General features: G+C 39.9%; 1 protein-coding gene across 4 annotated transcripts in view; it reads left to right on the forward strand.

Moving 5' to 3' along the window:
* LOC109854523 (ankyrin repeat and death domain-containing protein 1A-like) overlaps positions 1–18341 on the forward strand; it is a 19835-nt gene extending 1494 nt beyond the window's left edge. Inside the window, exons 1-14 of one of the 4 annotated variants that reach the window (XM_020427694.1) lie at positions 6833–6906; positions 7758–7985; positions 9231–9334; positions 9520–9618; positions 9946–10044; positions 10749–10955; positions 13632–13829; positions 13969–14067; positions 14275–14373; positions 14744–14842; positions 15583–15678; positions 15854–16088; positions 16406–16582; positions 16807–18341. In XM_020427694.1, the coding sequence (XP_020283283.1) occupies positions 7877–7985; positions 9231–9334; positions 9520–9618; positions 9946–10044; positions 10749–10955; positions 13632–13829; positions 13969–14067; positions 14275–14373; positions 14744–14842; positions 15583–15678; positions 15854–16088; positions 16406–16582; positions 16807–16892 (1707 nt within the window). In that variant the 5' untranslated portion in view covers positions 6833–6906; positions 7758–7876 and the 3' untranslated portion in view covers positions 16893–18341. Of the gene's footprint in view, positions 1–6832; positions 6907–7757; positions 7986–9230; positions 9335–9519; positions 9619–9945; positions 10045–10748; positions 10956–13631; positions 13830–13968; positions 14068–14274; positions 14374–14743; positions 14843–15582; positions 15679–15853; positions 16089–16405; positions 16583–16806 lie in introns of those variants that run through there. The other 3 variants (XM_020427693.1, XM_020427695.1, XM_020427696.1) reach the window with 3 other exon arrangements.
* Positions 18342–18687: the final 346 nt, after the last annotated feature.

Raw genomic sequence — 18687 nt, forward strand, 5'->3', positions numbered from 1 at the left:
TGAAAAAGTCTTGTATTGCGCTTTGCTCGTACAGTTTTTTTTTTTTTTTTTTTTTTTTTTTTTGTAACACAAAACAATCTCGGATTGTTATGTCAGAAACTGGAGATGATAGTGGCACGAAAACTCAACTGGGGAAGCAAGTGATGATATTTTTCGCGAAATTCAAAAAGTCGGACGAGTACATGCGCGTGACGCTAACAAGCGAGGATAATGTGCAGCGCGGTGGCCGTTAAATAATGTAAAGTCTGAATACACCTCCGTCCGTTTTGCTCTGTCCGGCACGTGTGTGCGCACAACACACATTTGACGCGATGATGACCGATGCCTGGCGCATCCCTCTGTCAGCACGCGTTGTCGTTTTCATCGATAATTGACGACACAGAGAAAACGCGCAACGAACGGAAATTGAAATCAACAGCGACAAAAACAGAAACGTTTTGACAACCACACATCATCTCCGCAACGGCGTCGAGATGTTTGTTTGTTTGTTAACAAACTCGAAGCGTAAGCAGAGAAATTTTCACACCGATAAAAAGAAAGTGTTTCAAACATTTGATAAACTTTTATTAGTTTGTTGCGAATGTGTGTTTTTTGTTTTCTTGTTTAAGAAGATAATGCCAGCGATCTCTCGAGTATCATTAGAAAGAGAAGCATGTTATATCGCGACCGTATGGAGAGATTATGGAGCGTAGCCTAGTTTCTCCGAGTTTCTTTGGCAGGTTTTAAAGAAATAACCGAGTTAAAGATCGCGCGTGTGTGTTTTCTGCTGCGAAGTTGGTTTCTCACATTTTATTTAAAAAAAATCACTTTTCTGCTAACGTAATTGTTTACAATATCTCAGAATTAAAGAGAGAGAGAGAGAGAGAGAGAGCGCAACTTCCAGAGAAACCTTGGTGAATCATTAAAGTTCTCTTTAAAGGAAGATATATATGTGTGTAATTCGCGCGCGCACGAGTTCCGCGTAAGCTTCCTGTGTGCTTTACTTTAGGAGAGACAGTAACCGATGCTCCTCGCGTTTGGAAATTCAAGTCGCTTTGATATACGTACGCGCCGATACATCCAATGGCTTCGTAGGGTACGTAAGTACCTTCCGAAGTTCCGTTCGGAACGGCGCGCGGTGGAAAGCCGCTTGAATTATCGGCGTGAAAACGAGTTGCGCCGAACCCCCGGAGCAAAACTATTCCCCGTCGTCACGAGACGGACGATTTAAGTTCCGTAATTAGACGCGAGCTTGTTTGTGCGCGCGCGAAGACGATTATTCACCCCGACGAATCGCCTTTTCGCACGAACAAAACGCCAAGTGACAGAACGACCTTACGCATTTCTTCGCCTAATCGAGTCGATGCGCGCGAGTCGGTACTTCGCGACGTGGAAAAAGCTTCTTACAGTATTTATTGCGCTGTTTAACTACGCGCGCGCACGCGAACTCCTCATTTCTCTTACTTCATTTCGCTTCTCGCCGCGTTATTGTACATCACGCGATGTTGTTCACATCTTCCGATCGCGGTTCAGCGACGTACAAACGATATAATCGAGATCGTGTCGCACGCGACGACAAACGCGCGTTTCAATGCTTAATTAAAATTGAATAAACGGACTCTTTCAACGGACTTCTCAAACGAACGTTTAACGAGAAGACACTTGTTTTGTTTTTTCTTTGAACATTAAACAACACAAAGTATAAACACAATTGTATCTCGGCTACACATCTTCTAAAGACACAGAAATAAAACACTTTGTTACGATATTTTCATCGATCGTCAATATCTTTTTGATCCGATTTGAGAACTACGTCAAATCAGTGCGAGATATCGCACAATGGCGCGCGTGCGAACAATTACACGTTAATGCCATTACCGTTTATCCCGCAATAGGCGTGTGACCTTTCGGGTTTGTGACACGGGAAGTACAAGGTGGTTATCGCGCGGGCTAAAGCTAGAGATGTGGTTATCGCGCTTATTTATTTTTAGCCCGACGACCGCGCTCGTAATGTTGCGGCATCGGTTTTAACGAAGTTATACTATAGCTTCGGACGATCATTCTTTCTCCCCCTCACGGAAAACGTGACGTGCGTATATTCTATTTCTTTGTTCTGCTTGATTCGAAGGATCCGCTCCTCATCGAAATGAAACGCCCAGGCCGCCGCGCCTCCCTTCAGAAAATGCGAACGTTCGTCGCACATTCGGAGCACGATCTCTCTCATCGATCATGGGACGACTCGAACGATAGGACAAAACGTGCGCGATCGGACAATATTGTGCCGTAGAAAAAGAACGGCGTAAGTTATATACTCGATTGTATTTTCGTTGCGCATAAAATTCTCATTTTGTGATCATCGAATCACCGTTTTGTTGCACGCAAAGTTGAAACAGAGAGAGAAACAGATAAAGCTTTTGTATTTTAATGTTTGACTCTTTAACGCGCGGAATTCTGAGCTCTCTCTAACTCTCTCGTTATTTGAAAACTTCCGCCGTCGCGCAAATAAATTTCGCGCGTGAAATTAAACGCGGCGGGTAAAAAAAAAAAAAAAATGCGGAGAGTTTTCGCATTTCGAAAAATTCGTCTCTCATTTCGCAAAAGTCTAGTTGCCGTGTGTATAGCGCGTTTACGCGCATGATTTAATATCTATTGATAAAGCGTAATGCGGGATTATACTCGCCGAATTATAGGTCATCGACGTGTAATTATCATTCGACGAAGTTGCATCGTATGTACATTACAGTGAATGCGCGCGAGAGAATTACGAAGTGTGTATATCGGATTTTTCATCGCTGCCACGGGTCAAGTATCATTTCGATGTTTATCACGTTAGTCCGATATATATCGAATAAAATTTATTCAGTAACTCGAAGAGCATAATTGTTTCTCTTTTGCCGTGCCGTGTGAGAGATATTGAGATACTCTCTTTCTCTCTCTCTCTCTCTCTCTCTCATTTTCTCTTGTATTATTTTTAGATTATATATTGGACGCTCTTAATCATTCGTTGTACGCTTCGGTCGCGAGAGAGCTTTGTGTTTTTATATTTTTTTTTTTCATATTGGTAAACAGAGCACTCTGTAAACGAAGTTATAAAACGAGCAATATGTAAAAATCGATTTTTTTACGCTCTGAGATTTATAAAAATAACTGAGAAACATATTGAGATAATAACACAATTGTGACTCGTTAGAACTTTCACGCGTACTTTTTGAGATGAAACCATTCGGTTGCAAATTGTCTCACGTATGTTTCTTCTTTCAATACATTTTTAATCTGCAAATTTTTTTATCTTTGAATCGAATAACTCGAAATTCGTCTTCGCTGACCGAGTACATAATTTCTCGAGACAAGATCAGGTTTACGAATGATAAATCGACGGTGAATTAAGAGAACAATCGCTCGGGCAACATATTTCATCTTCAATTTGGACGCGCGTCCGTTACACATCTGGCCGTGACATTCGAGTTCCGAGTTCCATTTTGGGAGATCAATGCACCGGTCGCATTGTAAAGCGCCAAAATCTTACCGCATGTGTGTTGGGCAACGGGGTTGCACAGAACAATGGCACACCCTCCCGAACGTTCCTCGAAATCCAATTGTGCGCCTGTCATTGGCCGCCTACTGAACGCGCTTCGATCGTCGTGTCGCATTTCCCGAGACTACGTAACATCAAGATATTACACATGAGTGACCGATTCGGAAAATTTATATTCTACATATCTTCCGCGAGAGAGAGAGAGAGAGAGAGAGAGAGAGAGAGAACGAGAATTGAAACGGAAAAACTGCATCTCTGAAACTACACCTCCGACTTTTCTTCTGAAAAAAAAACTACACTTTTGCTTCAGTTTGAATATATTGCGTACTTTCAAAGCGGTAATAATATCTAATTAATTTAATAATTGGATTCCAATATGTGTTGGTATATATTTAACAAATAAAAACACGCGAGAAGACGTGATTTCGTGTCGAAGTAATTAACACGTCAGGACAATATAGCGTTAAGATGTGTTTTTCTTCTCTTTTCTTTACGTAAAACTTCCCAAGCGATTATCTCGTCTCATTATCTCCGATAATGAAAAAAACATTAGAGCAGATTTCACGCCTGTCTTTTAAAGCAAAATTGCGCGACGGGTGCAGCGCGAGACACGACGACGTAACGAAGTGATGATCCAATAAAACGAAAAAACGTCTGTTTCGGAAACAGCTTGAAGAAGTTTATTCCCGAAGCAAAGAAGCGGAAAATTCTCTTTACGACCGAACGCCGTCGCTTTGATATCAACGTGGAGAAAAATGTCGACTTGCGTCTGCGCTACTTTAAAATATGAAAAATGATGTGGCAGCTAAAAAATAATATATTTCGAGTTAGCGTCTCCTTTCTCGGTGATAGAGATTTATGAGTTTATCACAGATGAAAACTCGTTACGCGCCACATCCTTCGCTAATTTAATTACAACTACGTCGATAAAACGCCAGTGTAACTTGCAAATAAATGAAGCGTCTTGTGTCGTAACTCAAAGGACACTTTACGTGAAGAAGAAGACGTCTCTTTTGTGTGTGTGTGTGTGTGTGTGTGTGTGTGTACGGTGCTTAATTTATAGCGCCTCTTATTGCGCAAATGTTTGTTTCTTCGTTATTTACGATAGAAGCTTCTCTCGACGACAGTAATTCATGTCGCTTCGTTCAATTTTACGCGAAACTACACGCACGAATCGCAATGTTTACCTCTCGCAAGAACCCAAGATGAATACCGCGAATGATCGGGAAACGGAAACATCGTCTCCCTCTCTGATGTCGCATTATTAACGAAACGGCACACTGCTGGCTGAAAAGACACAGTTGTGAAATGTACATCGTCGTCACGTATTACGCGATGCATCGAATAATGGAGCCGCTTCGGAACAGCGAAATAAATGACGTCAAAAATAGTTGGATTAGGTGGTTGTTATGTAACCTCGCAATTACACATTTCACATAACAAATATGTAACACAACAGCGTAGAATTGGATCCTTTATTTATGTCATAATATTTTTCAAACACACACACACACACACCGACAGAATTTTTATGTATATGTTCTTTACACAATGCATATATTTTTGTCGCAAATTTCTAAGTACGTTATTTGTCAAAACGGAAAACAACGTGCATTATTAATGCTTGAGGCATCTTCTCAACTTCTCGCAGTACGGATTAATAGTAAACTGCTGCAATATGTTTCAAGTTGCTTCGTGATAAAATTCGAGAGAGAAAGAGAGAGAGAGAGAGAGAGGAAGAGAGAGAGAGAGAGAGAGAGAGAGAGAGAGAGAGATCCATGACTTTGTACAAAATTAAACAAGTACAAATCAACTTTCTCGAGTTTTAAGGCAAGTATGCAAGACCGTCGGAGATAAGAGATCTCGTTGCCGGTCGCCGTCGTACCGTGGAAACGTCACAGGCACGATTAATCATTGAACAGATGACAATCGCAAAGTTATAACGCGAATGAATACATCATAGATGAGAGCGCGCGTTTTCCCAAGTGGCGCAAGTATAACGAAAGATATTCCGTACCTCGGAAATGTTTGTATTTCCAGACACGAAGTGTTACCGTCTCTTCCGTCGGATCCAAGAGAGAGAGAGAGAGAGAGAGAGAGAGAGAGAGAGAGAGAGAGAGAAAAGAATATCATTTGATAAACGATAATAAAAGAGCGCGTACAAATTATTAAGGTAAACATTATTGTACTACACACGTTCTTACATGTATATTTACATAAAACCGAGATAATGTGACTTTCCGTTAAAACTTGCAATCTCTTCGAGCTTCAAGACGCTTAATATAATTTCCGTTCCCGTTTAAGCGTGATCATCGTTTGGATTTCCGCTGTTCTCTCTCAACTGTAGAATACTGTTGCAGATTTATGAGACGTTGGCCGTGAGACTACCCGCTGCAAATGCGCTAATTCAACCAACGAGATTAGTTTCATACTTTGCCACATGTTCTCTATCTCTCTCTCGCGAAAAGCGATACCGCGACGCGAGCCACATTTCACTTTCCGAAAGTTAGCGGCTCTCGAGTTGCCGCGAGCAATTTACGCGTCTTATACGACGAATATTTGCAATTCATATGCGATTCCCTTCTCTCTTTTCTAGTCTCTTTAAAAATTTATATATTTTCTGTCGCGCAACGATTTTACACGTTTTGTTCGAGCGAAATTGTAATTTCGCTTTTGTTGTTTTTCTCTCTCATCAAAAATACGCGCGTCGCCGGATTAGAGCGCTTTAATTGTAATGAGCGAATGCGTCGTATTTACTTCAACTCCTCTAATTAGTCTCTGGTCTCAAATGATCGAAGGTGTGACGTCAACCTCTGAAAGCGCGTACACACACACACACATGGAAATTGAATGTGCGTGCGCAGAACTAATAAAACCGATGCTCTCATGTAAAAGTGAATATGTTTTTGATTTGACCATCTCTCTATATTTATCCATGAAATTGAGCAAAGCTAAAAACGTCAAAGGGATAAGCTTGAAGGCAGATATTAAATTAAGCAGAGCTTGCTTGATGTCTCGCAAGAGAAAAAGATAAGAATCTTTGATCAAAGCTCTTTCGCTTGTGTGTGTGTGTGTGTATATGTGTGTGCGCGCACATCTGGCTCGACGCGGAAAATTTAGATATTTCCACCGCTCGCAATTGCATTTACGCGTGTGTTTGGATAGCAACGCGGAATGAAACCGTGTATGAAAACATATAGTATATAATAAACTCCGCGAGTCACACACACACACACGGGAATCCACGATCATAAAATGCGCAGCTTCGCGCTTATAAACGCGAATATAAGTTTACAAATGTAGTGCTCGTTTAATAATTCACGATGCAGCACAAATTAAACGCGCGCGAGCCGAAGAGTGTGTGCAGAATGTAAAAACCCAACCTAGCGGAGGTAACGAGAAAAATACGACGACTATACACAATGTGTGATTAAATTATTAAATATATAACATCGCTCGATGTAATATATTTTTAATAGATTTTTGTGTACCTTCGGTGTGAGTTAATTAATCGCGCGATAACAATTGGAAAACGTAATTTGTATTATTTATGTATTATTGTTTAAAGCAAAAGGCGCACACTCTGCCATATAACAGTCGAATTAGATTACAATACGTTTGCGGATCCGCAATTTGAGGAGCGTTGAAATATCTAACCTGTTGAGACCGCGCGTGAATTATAATAAAAATCTCGTTGTTGTGGTTGTAAAACAATTGAAAAATGAGATAAATTGAAATGTGAAACAGGAGCAAATTGCGATTAATTCGTCGTCGCTGATTTATTCGTATGATTGTAATTGAGAGAAAGAGAGACGCGAGGAGGGAAGGGTTCGATAGGCCGTTAATCTCGTCGCTCCAATTTTGTATAACGAGCGCCGAGAATATTTCTGATAATTGGCAGACAAAATAAATTGACATAGCAGTATCGATTAGCCAACAACAATTAAATTCCCTTCGTATTTTAGTTTATCTTTCAAATAAATCAAGAAAAAGCCAAAAACCATTCATTTTATATTTGTGCTGTAAGTTAAATCGTAATTTAAAATCATTTTCGCTTTGAATATAATTTCAAATTCCTGTACCTCTGAAGCTATCAACAAATCATTTTGTTCTCTTTAATTATTTCAATTTAATTTATTTTGCGCTACTAATTGCTCCGATGGTCTCTTTTGTAGGTTCATAACTTCATCTGCAATTTCTATGATCACATACCCCAGCACTCGACATCGTTTCGAATTTCTAGGTCGTCGATAATTAGCAGCGGTGCAGAGCAGTGCAGAGTACATTAGCGTTGTCCAACGACCGAGAAAGCCGCGAACGCGAACAACAATGGATGTAGGTTCGGAACAACGACAATGAAAGATGGTGGACAAGGAGGAACTGAATATAACGAAGGCGAAGAACCCGCCGCCGCCGTTGAATCTCAGCGAGGCGATCGAGGACGAAGTACTGAACCAAAAGACTGCTAGAAGTGAGTGGAACATACAAGTTCGCCTTTATACAGAATGCGCTGCGAAGCGTGCGATGATTTAAAGTCACGGCAACCCTTCCCGGACTAAAACGCGAATGTATATAAGAAATGTGGAAGCGAAATTCTCTCCGGTTTTAAGGAAGATTTATGGCAAAGCTCAAAAAACCACTCACGTGTTCGATCAAATAGTGTCTGGGATTTCCGTTTAATCTTTTAACTGATGATGTCGGTTTAATTCAATTTTTTTTTTTTTTTTTTTTCAAATTATTATACAAATCTCTCTCTCATTTTTCTGTGACAAAACACATTTCCGACGATGTATTTATTATCGCGCTGCAGTATTTTTATTACGTTTTTTTAATTATATATATAAAAATGTAAAATATATAAATTTATATAAAATTCTCACTATTTCTTAAGAACGAATAATATTATGCGGAGGTCCGCGTGATCATCTTTTTTTCTACTGAAAATGTACATAAATGAGATTTAAAAAAAAAAACAATTTCTTTGAAGTAATAAAGAAAAAACGCGAAAGAAAGTAGCAATTATACATCTCTCCGTAATTTAAATTTTTATACGTAATAACTTTTAAATACTCTCCATGCAGAACGAAAGAGAGAGAGATAGAGAAAAAAAAAGTTTTCGCAAAGAGTTGCGTAAATTGACGTAAACATTAGAGCTTATTCAATACAAGCACATTGAACATTTAAAATCAACTTTCAATCTAACTTGCTTCTTAATCAAGTCATTCGACTTAATTAACGACGCACCACTTTTCCGCGTTTTATCCGAATTTTTCTTTTCTCCGTCTCGATGGCACGCAATCGATATCCCGCAATAGCTTGAAATTCTACAAAAAAAAAAAAAAATACGAAAAAAAAAACAAACGCGCAGCAGTAACGACAGCACGTGTGCGCAACGACGACGTGACGGTCGGAAGTTAAAATGAAAAGCTCGTAACGAATTAATTGAATCTGTTTTGTTTTTCTTTTCTTCTTGCTCGAAGTTTTTACTGTCGTAAAAAACCAGAGCGCAAAATGATAGAAGAATTAATCCATACGCACACATCCGAGTTACAATAAAAAACGTGACTACTGTGTGTCGAGCAAAACCTAGACGGCCTCACACACCAACAAGTCTGAACAATTAATTAACACGTATCTATACATTTAATCATTCTCTGATTCTTTTGTTTTCGTTTTTTGTATATTATACATATTGTTTATATTTTCTTCTCGTCAGTTCTTAAGAATGATCTTCTCCTACACGAGGCTGTGATAAAGAACGAAGCGGACGCCGTTCGCAAGGTGCTTAAGGAGACCGTCGACGTCGATTCTAGAAACAACGTAAGTCATTATTTCTATTTATATAAGGCGAAATAATCAAGCGTTACGTTCTAAATAATAATTCACATATGTGCGTATTCAGTTTTACACAAATTTGTTTTTAGTATATTTGAAGTTATTTAAAAAAATCTTTCTGTGTGTCGCAAAAAGAAAAAAGTTCGTGATTATTTTGCAATCTGTCTTAGTATGGCCGCGCTCCGATACACTGGGCAGCGTCCAGAGGAAACACGGAGATTATCGAAATACTGATACAAGCCAATTGCGACATTGAGGCGAAGGATAAGGTACGACGACGATTTCTCGCAAATTGTTAGAAATTAAATTGCCGCGCAAATTAGGAGATTAAAAAGCAACGAAAACCAAATTTTTTCAATCAAGAAAAAATCCAAGCTCGTTCTCCTACGGGAGAACTAAATTAAGCGCTAAATGAAATCGGCTAGATTTAGAATTGTATGTATAAAGAAAATGAGAAGAGCCGTTAAGTAGATATTTTATCTGTGTGTCTTGCGCAAAGCGAGACACTTCTTCTTCGGAGAATTTAATCTAACCGACCGGCTTGATGAAATTCCACGTCAAACATTAATTTCCTCGCTGTTCATTTCTCTTTCAAGTATGGAATGCGGCCTTTACACATGGCCGCTCGCCACGGACATCGAGACGCGGTTAAGATGCTGATCAATGCCGGTGCGAACGTATCGGCAATTAATAAGGTATGTTGTAACAATCGTCAACAACAACAATCGTGTCGAGAGTTACTTTAAAATCTGTCGAGCGCGAAACTTGCGCGAAATGTGTTGCATCGATAAACGTTTGCGCGTAGAAGAACTTCGTCGAAACAAAGCGGAGATTTCTTTTCTGTTGCCGGCGAAAATTTTGCGGAACATGTTGCGCGTTAAATCGTACATTTAATTGGGGCGTATCGATCGCAAATGGCCGGGGATAGGAAAGAGAGCGAGAAGGAAATATTGAAATCTCTCTCTCTCTCTCTCTCTCTCTCTCTTTCGCGAGAGAGGGGTAGGGAAAAAAGGCAAAGTAAGTCGGCGGAAAAACCACAACGGAATTGAAATCAATAACGTGTCAATATTGATATTGGCATCGGTTCTAAAACGACGGCGTCGCTCGCGCGCGTTTCGGCGGTGGATTGTGATATTGCGCGCGTGTCGACGCGACTTGTCGATGGAATTAATAGAGGAAAGTAAAGAGAGGAAAGAAGAAGGCGCGGATATAATATCAACAAAGTACGGCACGATGCGAAATGATATTTTTTTTCCAAAATTGAATTACCGGAATAGAATTGAAACGGTTACGTGGCACGCGACGGTGTGATAACATAGAAGAGTTACGAGCTTCGCCACGCAGATGGCAAACTCCCTCGCAGTGAAACGTAAAAAGATCTCTCTGTTTCTCTGGTTAGAAACAATACACCCTCTTAATGTGTGGTGCCCGCGGTGGCAACGCAGGCGTGGTGGAATATCTCACCGAGGTTGTGGAATCGTTAAATGGCGAGGCCATCGACTGCATCGGTGCGACTGCACTTCATCACGCGGCCATCGCCGGTCATCCCGGGGTGATAGCAGCGATCGCCAACATCCCGCAGATCGTGATTGACGCCACGGACAAGGTGAGCGTTAAATGTTCAAGTCAACAAATTAAGATAAGACAGTGATCGACATATCGGAGTGTGCATCAATTCACACATACGCGAACATTCCGAAGAGATTCGACGAAGTAATTTGTACGTAATTCACTCTTCAGAGAATTTTCGCCCACGAGATCCATCTCGAATTTCGCATTGCAACGGGATATTCCGCACTCGGAAATCTGATCTCTTCCCTCCCTCCGCCTTTTCCCACCTCAAGGGATGCCCGTCCATCCGTTCGTCCATTAGTATCGCGGTTGGTCGAATTGCGGCGTGTGAAAGTTCCATCGCGTAACTTACTATAGGTATATACGTTGCGACTACGTTGCCGCGTTGAACTTACGCGCGCGGTTCTCGCTCATAAATTATTAATGTGTTTGTCTCTCTCTCTCTCTCTCTCTCTCTCTCTCTCTCTCTCTCTCGGAAAACGTTTGCATATCTACGTGAATTATACATAATTTTACATTCCATTTTCCGCGAGGATTGTGGTTTAATCGTCCAGATAATAATTCGCGAAACGCGATGTTTTGAGAGTGAAAAAAAACAACACTCCCCATTCCCGCGGCACGCGCGGATGCATTTAACGCGAATGTGGAAACATTCAACGCAATTATAACTGCGCGTTCCGCACATTGCGAATAGAGGATGTAAGACGCGAAAGTGCGCGAGCTTGCTGCGAATAATCGTCGACGTTCCACGCACGGCGGCGATTTCGAGAGAACTTACCTTCGCAAATCCGTCCGATCGGTAGATCGAAACAATATGATTCAACGGCGAGACTGATGTTTAGTCAATAGCAAAAGAACATTCTCAAAATCAGATCACATTCATTTCCAATAAAATTATTTCGCCGAATATGTCACGTTCGCGAGAGATATCCTGGGACACACATTGATGTTCTTCTCTTTGTTCGCAACGACGACAAGCATCTATCTACAATCCGGGATCAGCTTTGACGTGTGATGCTCTCTGGGACATTTCAAGCTGTTTCCCAATATATACGAAATACACAACTCTCCTCGAACATGATTATCCCTGGGACATCGCTCGGAGAGTATCATACTTGATATCAGATCCTCTCTCTCTGTATGTTGTATTTGAATGTAACTGATGCTGAAAGTTTTTTGTGCTTAAAAAAATGTTGAAAATATAGCAACGAGAACATTTCATTTTGAGACGCGCAATTCTCTAAAAACAAACTTTTTATCATAAATTATGCTTTTATTATAAATTATATGGAATTAAACCCCGTCACAATGTGTTAAGTATATACATAGAATTTTTAATTTATTTTTATATTTTTTTTACACGTTTTATGACGCGTGCGTGTTTTGTGTGTGGCGAGTCTTTTTATATCCGCAAAATTTCGCAAACAAGGAAAACGCATCAACAAACCTCCGAGAATAATAGCTCAGCGAATCATATATAAAGCAACGCGCGTATCGATCGCGGAGCACGGGTAAAGTGTATAAAAGGGGGATGTTCATAATTTATCGAATGGGATCAATCGATCGTTTCACTTAACGCGTCGTCGTTAATTGAACGGAACCGTTCGGATTTTCGCGCGTGTGTGCCAGAGTGGCTTTTATCTTCGGCTTTTGAATCTAAAAAAAATTTTTACCAAGAGTAAATAAAAGCCCCATCCCGGTGTAGGTAGGTCAGAACATTTTGTTCTCTCTTTCTCTCTCGTTCCCCTTTCAAGTCAGAAGCTGGAAAGGATCTCTCTTTGTCGCTTGCTGTAACGTGTACGTCACTGTCGACCTTACGTCGGAAAGACAAGCGAAATCCTCGGAGAGATGAAGATCTCCGCGACTGTGAAATTCAACCACGGACTTGAGCACATTATTCGATAAACTTTTGTAAACAAACTTCTCTCTCGTTCTCTTCGATCGCAGTCCTTCATACGCTTTTTCTCGTTTCTTCATTCAATTTATCCCTCTTCGAGTGAGGTCGCGGTCGCGCGTAGAATTTTTATCTACCCGCGTCCGCGCGATATTTGATCGAACGATCATACTTCTTGTCCAACTTTTATTTACTCTTTCAAATCAACGTTCGTTGTTTTCTAACACGTAAGGACGAAACTTTTTTCCTCCCCGACAGCTGTTCCTCATCTCCCGTCACACTTTTCCCGAAGTAAATGTAAAAATGTCTAAAACGACTACTGCGTTCTCCAAATTCGAGAAAAATATTAATTCCTCCCACGACTTTTACGTATAAGCGTTTGTTCAAACAAATAAAATACGTTCTGCCGAGAGAAGAAAAATATAACAGATTAAAATAACAGATTTTTTTACCGCTCACTGCAACATTTTACAATATAATAAAACGTTGCCTAAAATATTTTTGCGCAAATATTACACGGCAAAATATATTTTTCACAAAGCTTTGTGCAATTTCAAACACCGTCTTTATTTTGATCGTGTAAAACGGTGATTAATAAATTTGCACATGTAGTTTATATACGTGCGAATAAAATTTATCGGCAGATCTCGAAAGATTTACGCGCGTGTGTCAAAACATAATAAAAGTTATAATTTATTCTGTGCGGTTTTTACAACTCGATACGTGGGCGCGCGCGCGCGCGCATTAAAGTCGCGTCTGTGAAATACTTTTTTGTTCGATCGACTTCAACTTTCGTAACGGATTTGTTATTTCCAGAAAGGACAGACACCGTTACACTGTGCGTGTACCGAAGGACACTTGGAGGCGGTCGAGGTTCTTATAGGATTAGGCGCCGACGTAGACGCCCAGGATAACGAGGGTAACACCCCGCTTCACGTGGCCACAAGAACGAGACACACGGGCATTGCGCAATTGTTATTGAACGCACGAGCAAACACCGAGCTAATCGACACGGTAAATTGAATTAACACAAACAGATCAACTTCTTTAGCGCGCGAACACACACATAGCCCGAAACCATATTGTTTCACAAAATAATAACGAGCATTTGCGTCTGATTATGCGCGTCGACCGTCCGTCCGCACCCCCGCAGGAGGGTTTCACTCCTCTGCACGTAGCCGCGAGCCAAGGATGTAAAGGGATCCTCGACTCCATGATACAGCACGGAGCTGATCTTAACAAGCAGTGCAAGGTACACGCTATCCCCCAAATATAAACTACCCTTGCTAACAATTCGCTTTCGCGCGCACAGATGCGCATTGAACAGCAACAAAATTGAAAATTAAAAAAAACTAAAAAAATCACACGTAATTTAGTTACGTGTTAATTTTTCTCTAAGAGAACGACATAACTTGCGAACAAATTATATATCGGCGTTTGTTCGATTATCTCCTTACAGAACGGTAACACGCCTCTGCATCTGGCTTGCCAAAACAACGAAGTGGAAACGGTCGAGATATTAATTAACAAAGGTGTCGATCTCAACTGTTTGAATCTGGTATGTGTAAACAGTTGGGGACGGGAGAAGATTGTCAATTTTGATAATTATTATTGAGAATCAAACTTCTGTGTCACAGTACAACGTGGGCAACAGGAACTTGCGGAAATCCGGGAGCAAAGAGGGTGGTTTTCCCTTCACGTAGCAATCGCGAGCGTCTTGTACCGGCTAATTGTAGCAACCGCTCGTCCTATTCCCGCAACTTTCTGTTGTCCACTGTTCGCAAAATTACTTTCGCGACGTGTACGTCGGTAACTGTATAAAATTTAACTTTTTTTTGTTTTTTTTTTTTTTATCGAGAAGAGAGTACCGAAAAGTTCGTAAATTAAATTGCGAAATTCGCACGACTTGTCATCGATTTTTCTTTTAGAGGCTTCAATCGCCCATACATATCGCAGCCGAGATGGGACACACGGATATTTGCGAATTACTTCTCGCGGCTGGCGCAAATATCGAGCAAAAAGAACAGGTAAATATACTGTCGAAAACACATTATACAAAAACGTCACGGAACACGGCACGTATATTGACACACGTATGTCTATATGCAAACCGCGTGCAAAGTGAAAAGACAAAATTAGCGCTATATATAATTCGCGTTATTATTTGACGACATAATTAATTCAATTCCCATTTGCATATTTCAAACGCAATTATCGATGTGTGGTATTACGGTTTAAGCATTCGCATTATTATTTCATAATTGAATGTAAACCCGGCACGAGCGTGCAGTTTACACGCTGCGATATATCGAATCGAATTGACAGATCCGCGTTTTGGTAAAAAAAAAAAAAAATTAAAACACCTCGCGGTTTTCGCAACGCAATGCTCGCTTTTGCAAAAACACTGCGAAGAAAGAAACGAGGCGCTGTAAAAAAGATAAAAAAAAAAAGTGCCGTAAAAAGTTTAATCTCGTTTAATCCCTGCTAGATGTGTGACACACACCGAACTGCTCTTGATTAACTTTTTAGCCGGAAGGTGCACGCGCGCGACACGGGTCGATCCCGCGCGACACGGGTTGCCGACAGAATTGTGACACGTGTCACCGTGGGGAAATTGACTCGCGTTACCTATTTGTAGAAAGCTTTACTCTAATCCTCCTACGTTGCCGCGCGGTTAACACGATAGGGGTTGTTGCCGGGGTCGGTCGTCTATATAAACTCGCGATAACGAAGTTAAATCGAAGTTTCATCCCACGACGTTTCGCAGAGCGGCCGAACGCCACTTTACATCGCGGCGAGGGGCAGTTTCACGGCCATCGTCGACATGATCATCAAAACCGCAAGACTGGATTATCCGATCCCGGTAGGTTACGAAATATGTTGAAAGATTTATTTAGACCCGCGTCTCATTTCTTCTCATTTCGTTCGCTCTCGTTCAATTTTAATATTTTCATCCAAGTTTCATTTCATCAAACGTTCAGTCACGATTCCGATAATAAAGATGATGACATTTCGAAATGTGGTCACGAAACTCTTAGGAGATCTCGAATTCCGACAAGGAAGTTCGGGAATTGACTCCGGCGCGAAGACGATGGCGGGAAGGATCACGGGGTGGCAGCGTCTCAAGCAACAACGGCCGTCTGTCCGAGCAGATGCGGTCCATTCTCTGGAAACTGGCCTACAAGCAATTGGCACCCGGTGACTGGAAGAAGTTGGCTCTCCACTGGGCATTCACCGTCGATCAGATCCGAGCGATCGAGCATCAATACACGGGTAAATCGGCGTCACGTGTGTATTGACAGTTTTCTCATTCATATATCAGCTGTTTTCTCTTTCGACAAGTATTTTGGTTAATTAATAAATAATTAGATTTTACATCGCAATTTTCAAAAGCAGATACAAAATCGAATAGAAATCGCGTTTGCGTGTCTTGAGTGTTTTTTTTTCATCGAGGTACAAAAAGTAAAACTAGTCGTCTAACGTATAAAAAAAAAAAAAAAAAAAAAAAAAAACGAAGATAACGCGAAATGACTGTCGTTACAATTAATCCTGGGCTTATAGATGTGATTTGTACCTCGATGTTCCTATAGTGCGACTAGAGCAGCTTTATGAAAAGGACGATAAAGCTCCAATTATAGGTCCTTCAAGCTACAAAGAGCACGGATTTCGAATGCTGATGATCTGGGCCACCGGATTAAGTCCCGACGTAGTGCTGGTGAAGGAGCTTTGCGACGCGCTGTCAGCCGTGGACAAAAAAACAATCGCTGGTAACACATTATTACATTAATTACATTGTACGTCAAATTTCTTAAAAATTACGTAAGTCCAATTTAAAAAAAATATTAATAAATTGCGCAAATGATTAATTAATGGTGTTTTTGCAAGATTAAAAAAAAACAAAAGCCAAAAAATATATTTCAGATTTAAATTTTTTGTAAAACAATTGTTTTCTCGCGAAGAAAATTTCGTTTGTTCCCTGTCTATTTTGCAGATTCCATTCGGAAGCAGATAGAGCAGGGAAACGACAGCAAAGCGAAATCGAAAGGACAACGATGTCACAAATGCTCCGTCGTATGAAGTGCCAACCGCGTGGCATCCACAAAAACGTAAATCCCATACATACGTACGGAGATATGTTTATGTCGCAATTATATGATGTATATGTCGTAAAAGCTGCTGTTAGAAACTTACCTGTAGCGAGGAAAGTTCTCTGAAGACGTCGGCAAACGCGTAGATTTATGACGGTGATGAAAAGCGCATGTACGCGGTGTGTCGTATAAACGACATCATTTCTATCATTGACATTCAATTCCTCGGAACGCAAACAACGATGTAAATTTATGAAGTTGCATATGTAGGTGATTTGTCATAAACAAAACGTCTTTTCGAGGGAATCAGAGAATTTCGCGATAACATATCGGAATGCACATCAGAGATAAATATGGATATTCGACGAAGATTTATATTTCAAGTTGTGTTGCGCGAAACAAAAATACGAATCTACAAAAGAATCTCTTAGCTTGTATTAAAAACAAACAAGATATTCGAAACGCAGAGCATATATATACATTACAAATAGCGTATATGCAACAGAAAAAAAAAAAAAGAGATACTCGAACATACGTACGAAAACCAAACCGTCCCAAGCTGATCTGAATTTAGGCAATTGTCACGATATTCCGTACTTCTTTTCTTTTATAGAAAAATATCATATCCGTAGAAATTGGGGACAGTACACTTTAACAGAAATCATCAAATAAACAAGCGATGCAATTGTAAAATCAAAGTAACAATCGAACGTAGAGACTACGAAGTAAAAAGTAAATAATAACAGAGTCTAGAGTAAATAAACGTGTAACATTTTGCAGGGCTTTTGATGTGTGATAAAGTTATAAAATTTTTCGAGATAAAAAGAAAAAAATACATAATAAAATCGATAGAGCGACTATAGCACGGTTCTCGAGAGACAATCCACATATCTAAATAATTAACATATCTAGATATCTACCCTTACGAGTGATACGTGACTTTATTTTGTGACTTTATTTTGTGTCGCAATGTGTGTAGTTTGTAATTAAAAAAAAAAAAAAAAATCATTAAGTTTTTGATTGCGTAAAATCGAAATGTCAATCGAAAAAAAAATCAATTTTTTATTACATATATTTAACTTATATAATTTTATAACGTCGAAATAAATATATCATATCACTAAACGATATTTGTAAAGAATGAATAAGAAATACTTTTCGCATTTTCGTTTGCATTTGTTCGCACCCTTCCAATTATTGACGAAGGGTGAGGATCAAGAGAAAAAAAATGTACATACTATAAATAAGTCAATATTCTCTTGCTCGAGAGGATATTTTTGCATTTAAGCACAAAAAAAAAACAAAACAGAACAATTTTAAATAATGTCTCACTTCTGACGCTTAAAAACGGAAATATCCCCTTAACGAAAATCATAAGCTTCCGAAACTGATTACCGAAAGTATGGATTTTTCAACAAATGTGCATATCTCATCTTGATGTAATAAATCTCGTTGTATTCTTAAATAAGTCGCCATCAATTGACTTTATTTCGCACAACCGTTTCACACATATGAAATATCCTCCAATAAAATATAAAAAAATATAAAAAAAAATATCTAAAGACTTTGCATCCGCGGAATATAGAAGTGTCTTCTTCATTATTTTAAATTCTAACTTAACCTTTTCGCTCCGGGACTGGTCCATATATGGACCAGCAAGAAAAGCGAACGTAATAGATGTTTATAAGGTCAATTTAATGCACTAAATTTAGGAAAAAAATCCTGGTTACTTCTTTGACCTTCAAAATTAACTTTGAAGGGGGGGTAGCAGGTTATTATTAACT

Source organism: Pseudomyrmex gracilis, unplaced genomic scaffold (assembly GCF_002006095.1).
Source record: "Pseudomyrmex gracilis isolate BER0280 unplaced genomic scaffold, ASM200609v1 scaffold_69, whole genome shotgun sequence".
In the NCBI taxonomy this organism is placed as follows: domain Eukaryota; kingdom Metazoa; phylum Arthropoda; class Insecta; order Hymenoptera; family Formicidae; genus Pseudomyrmex; species Pseudomyrmex gracilis.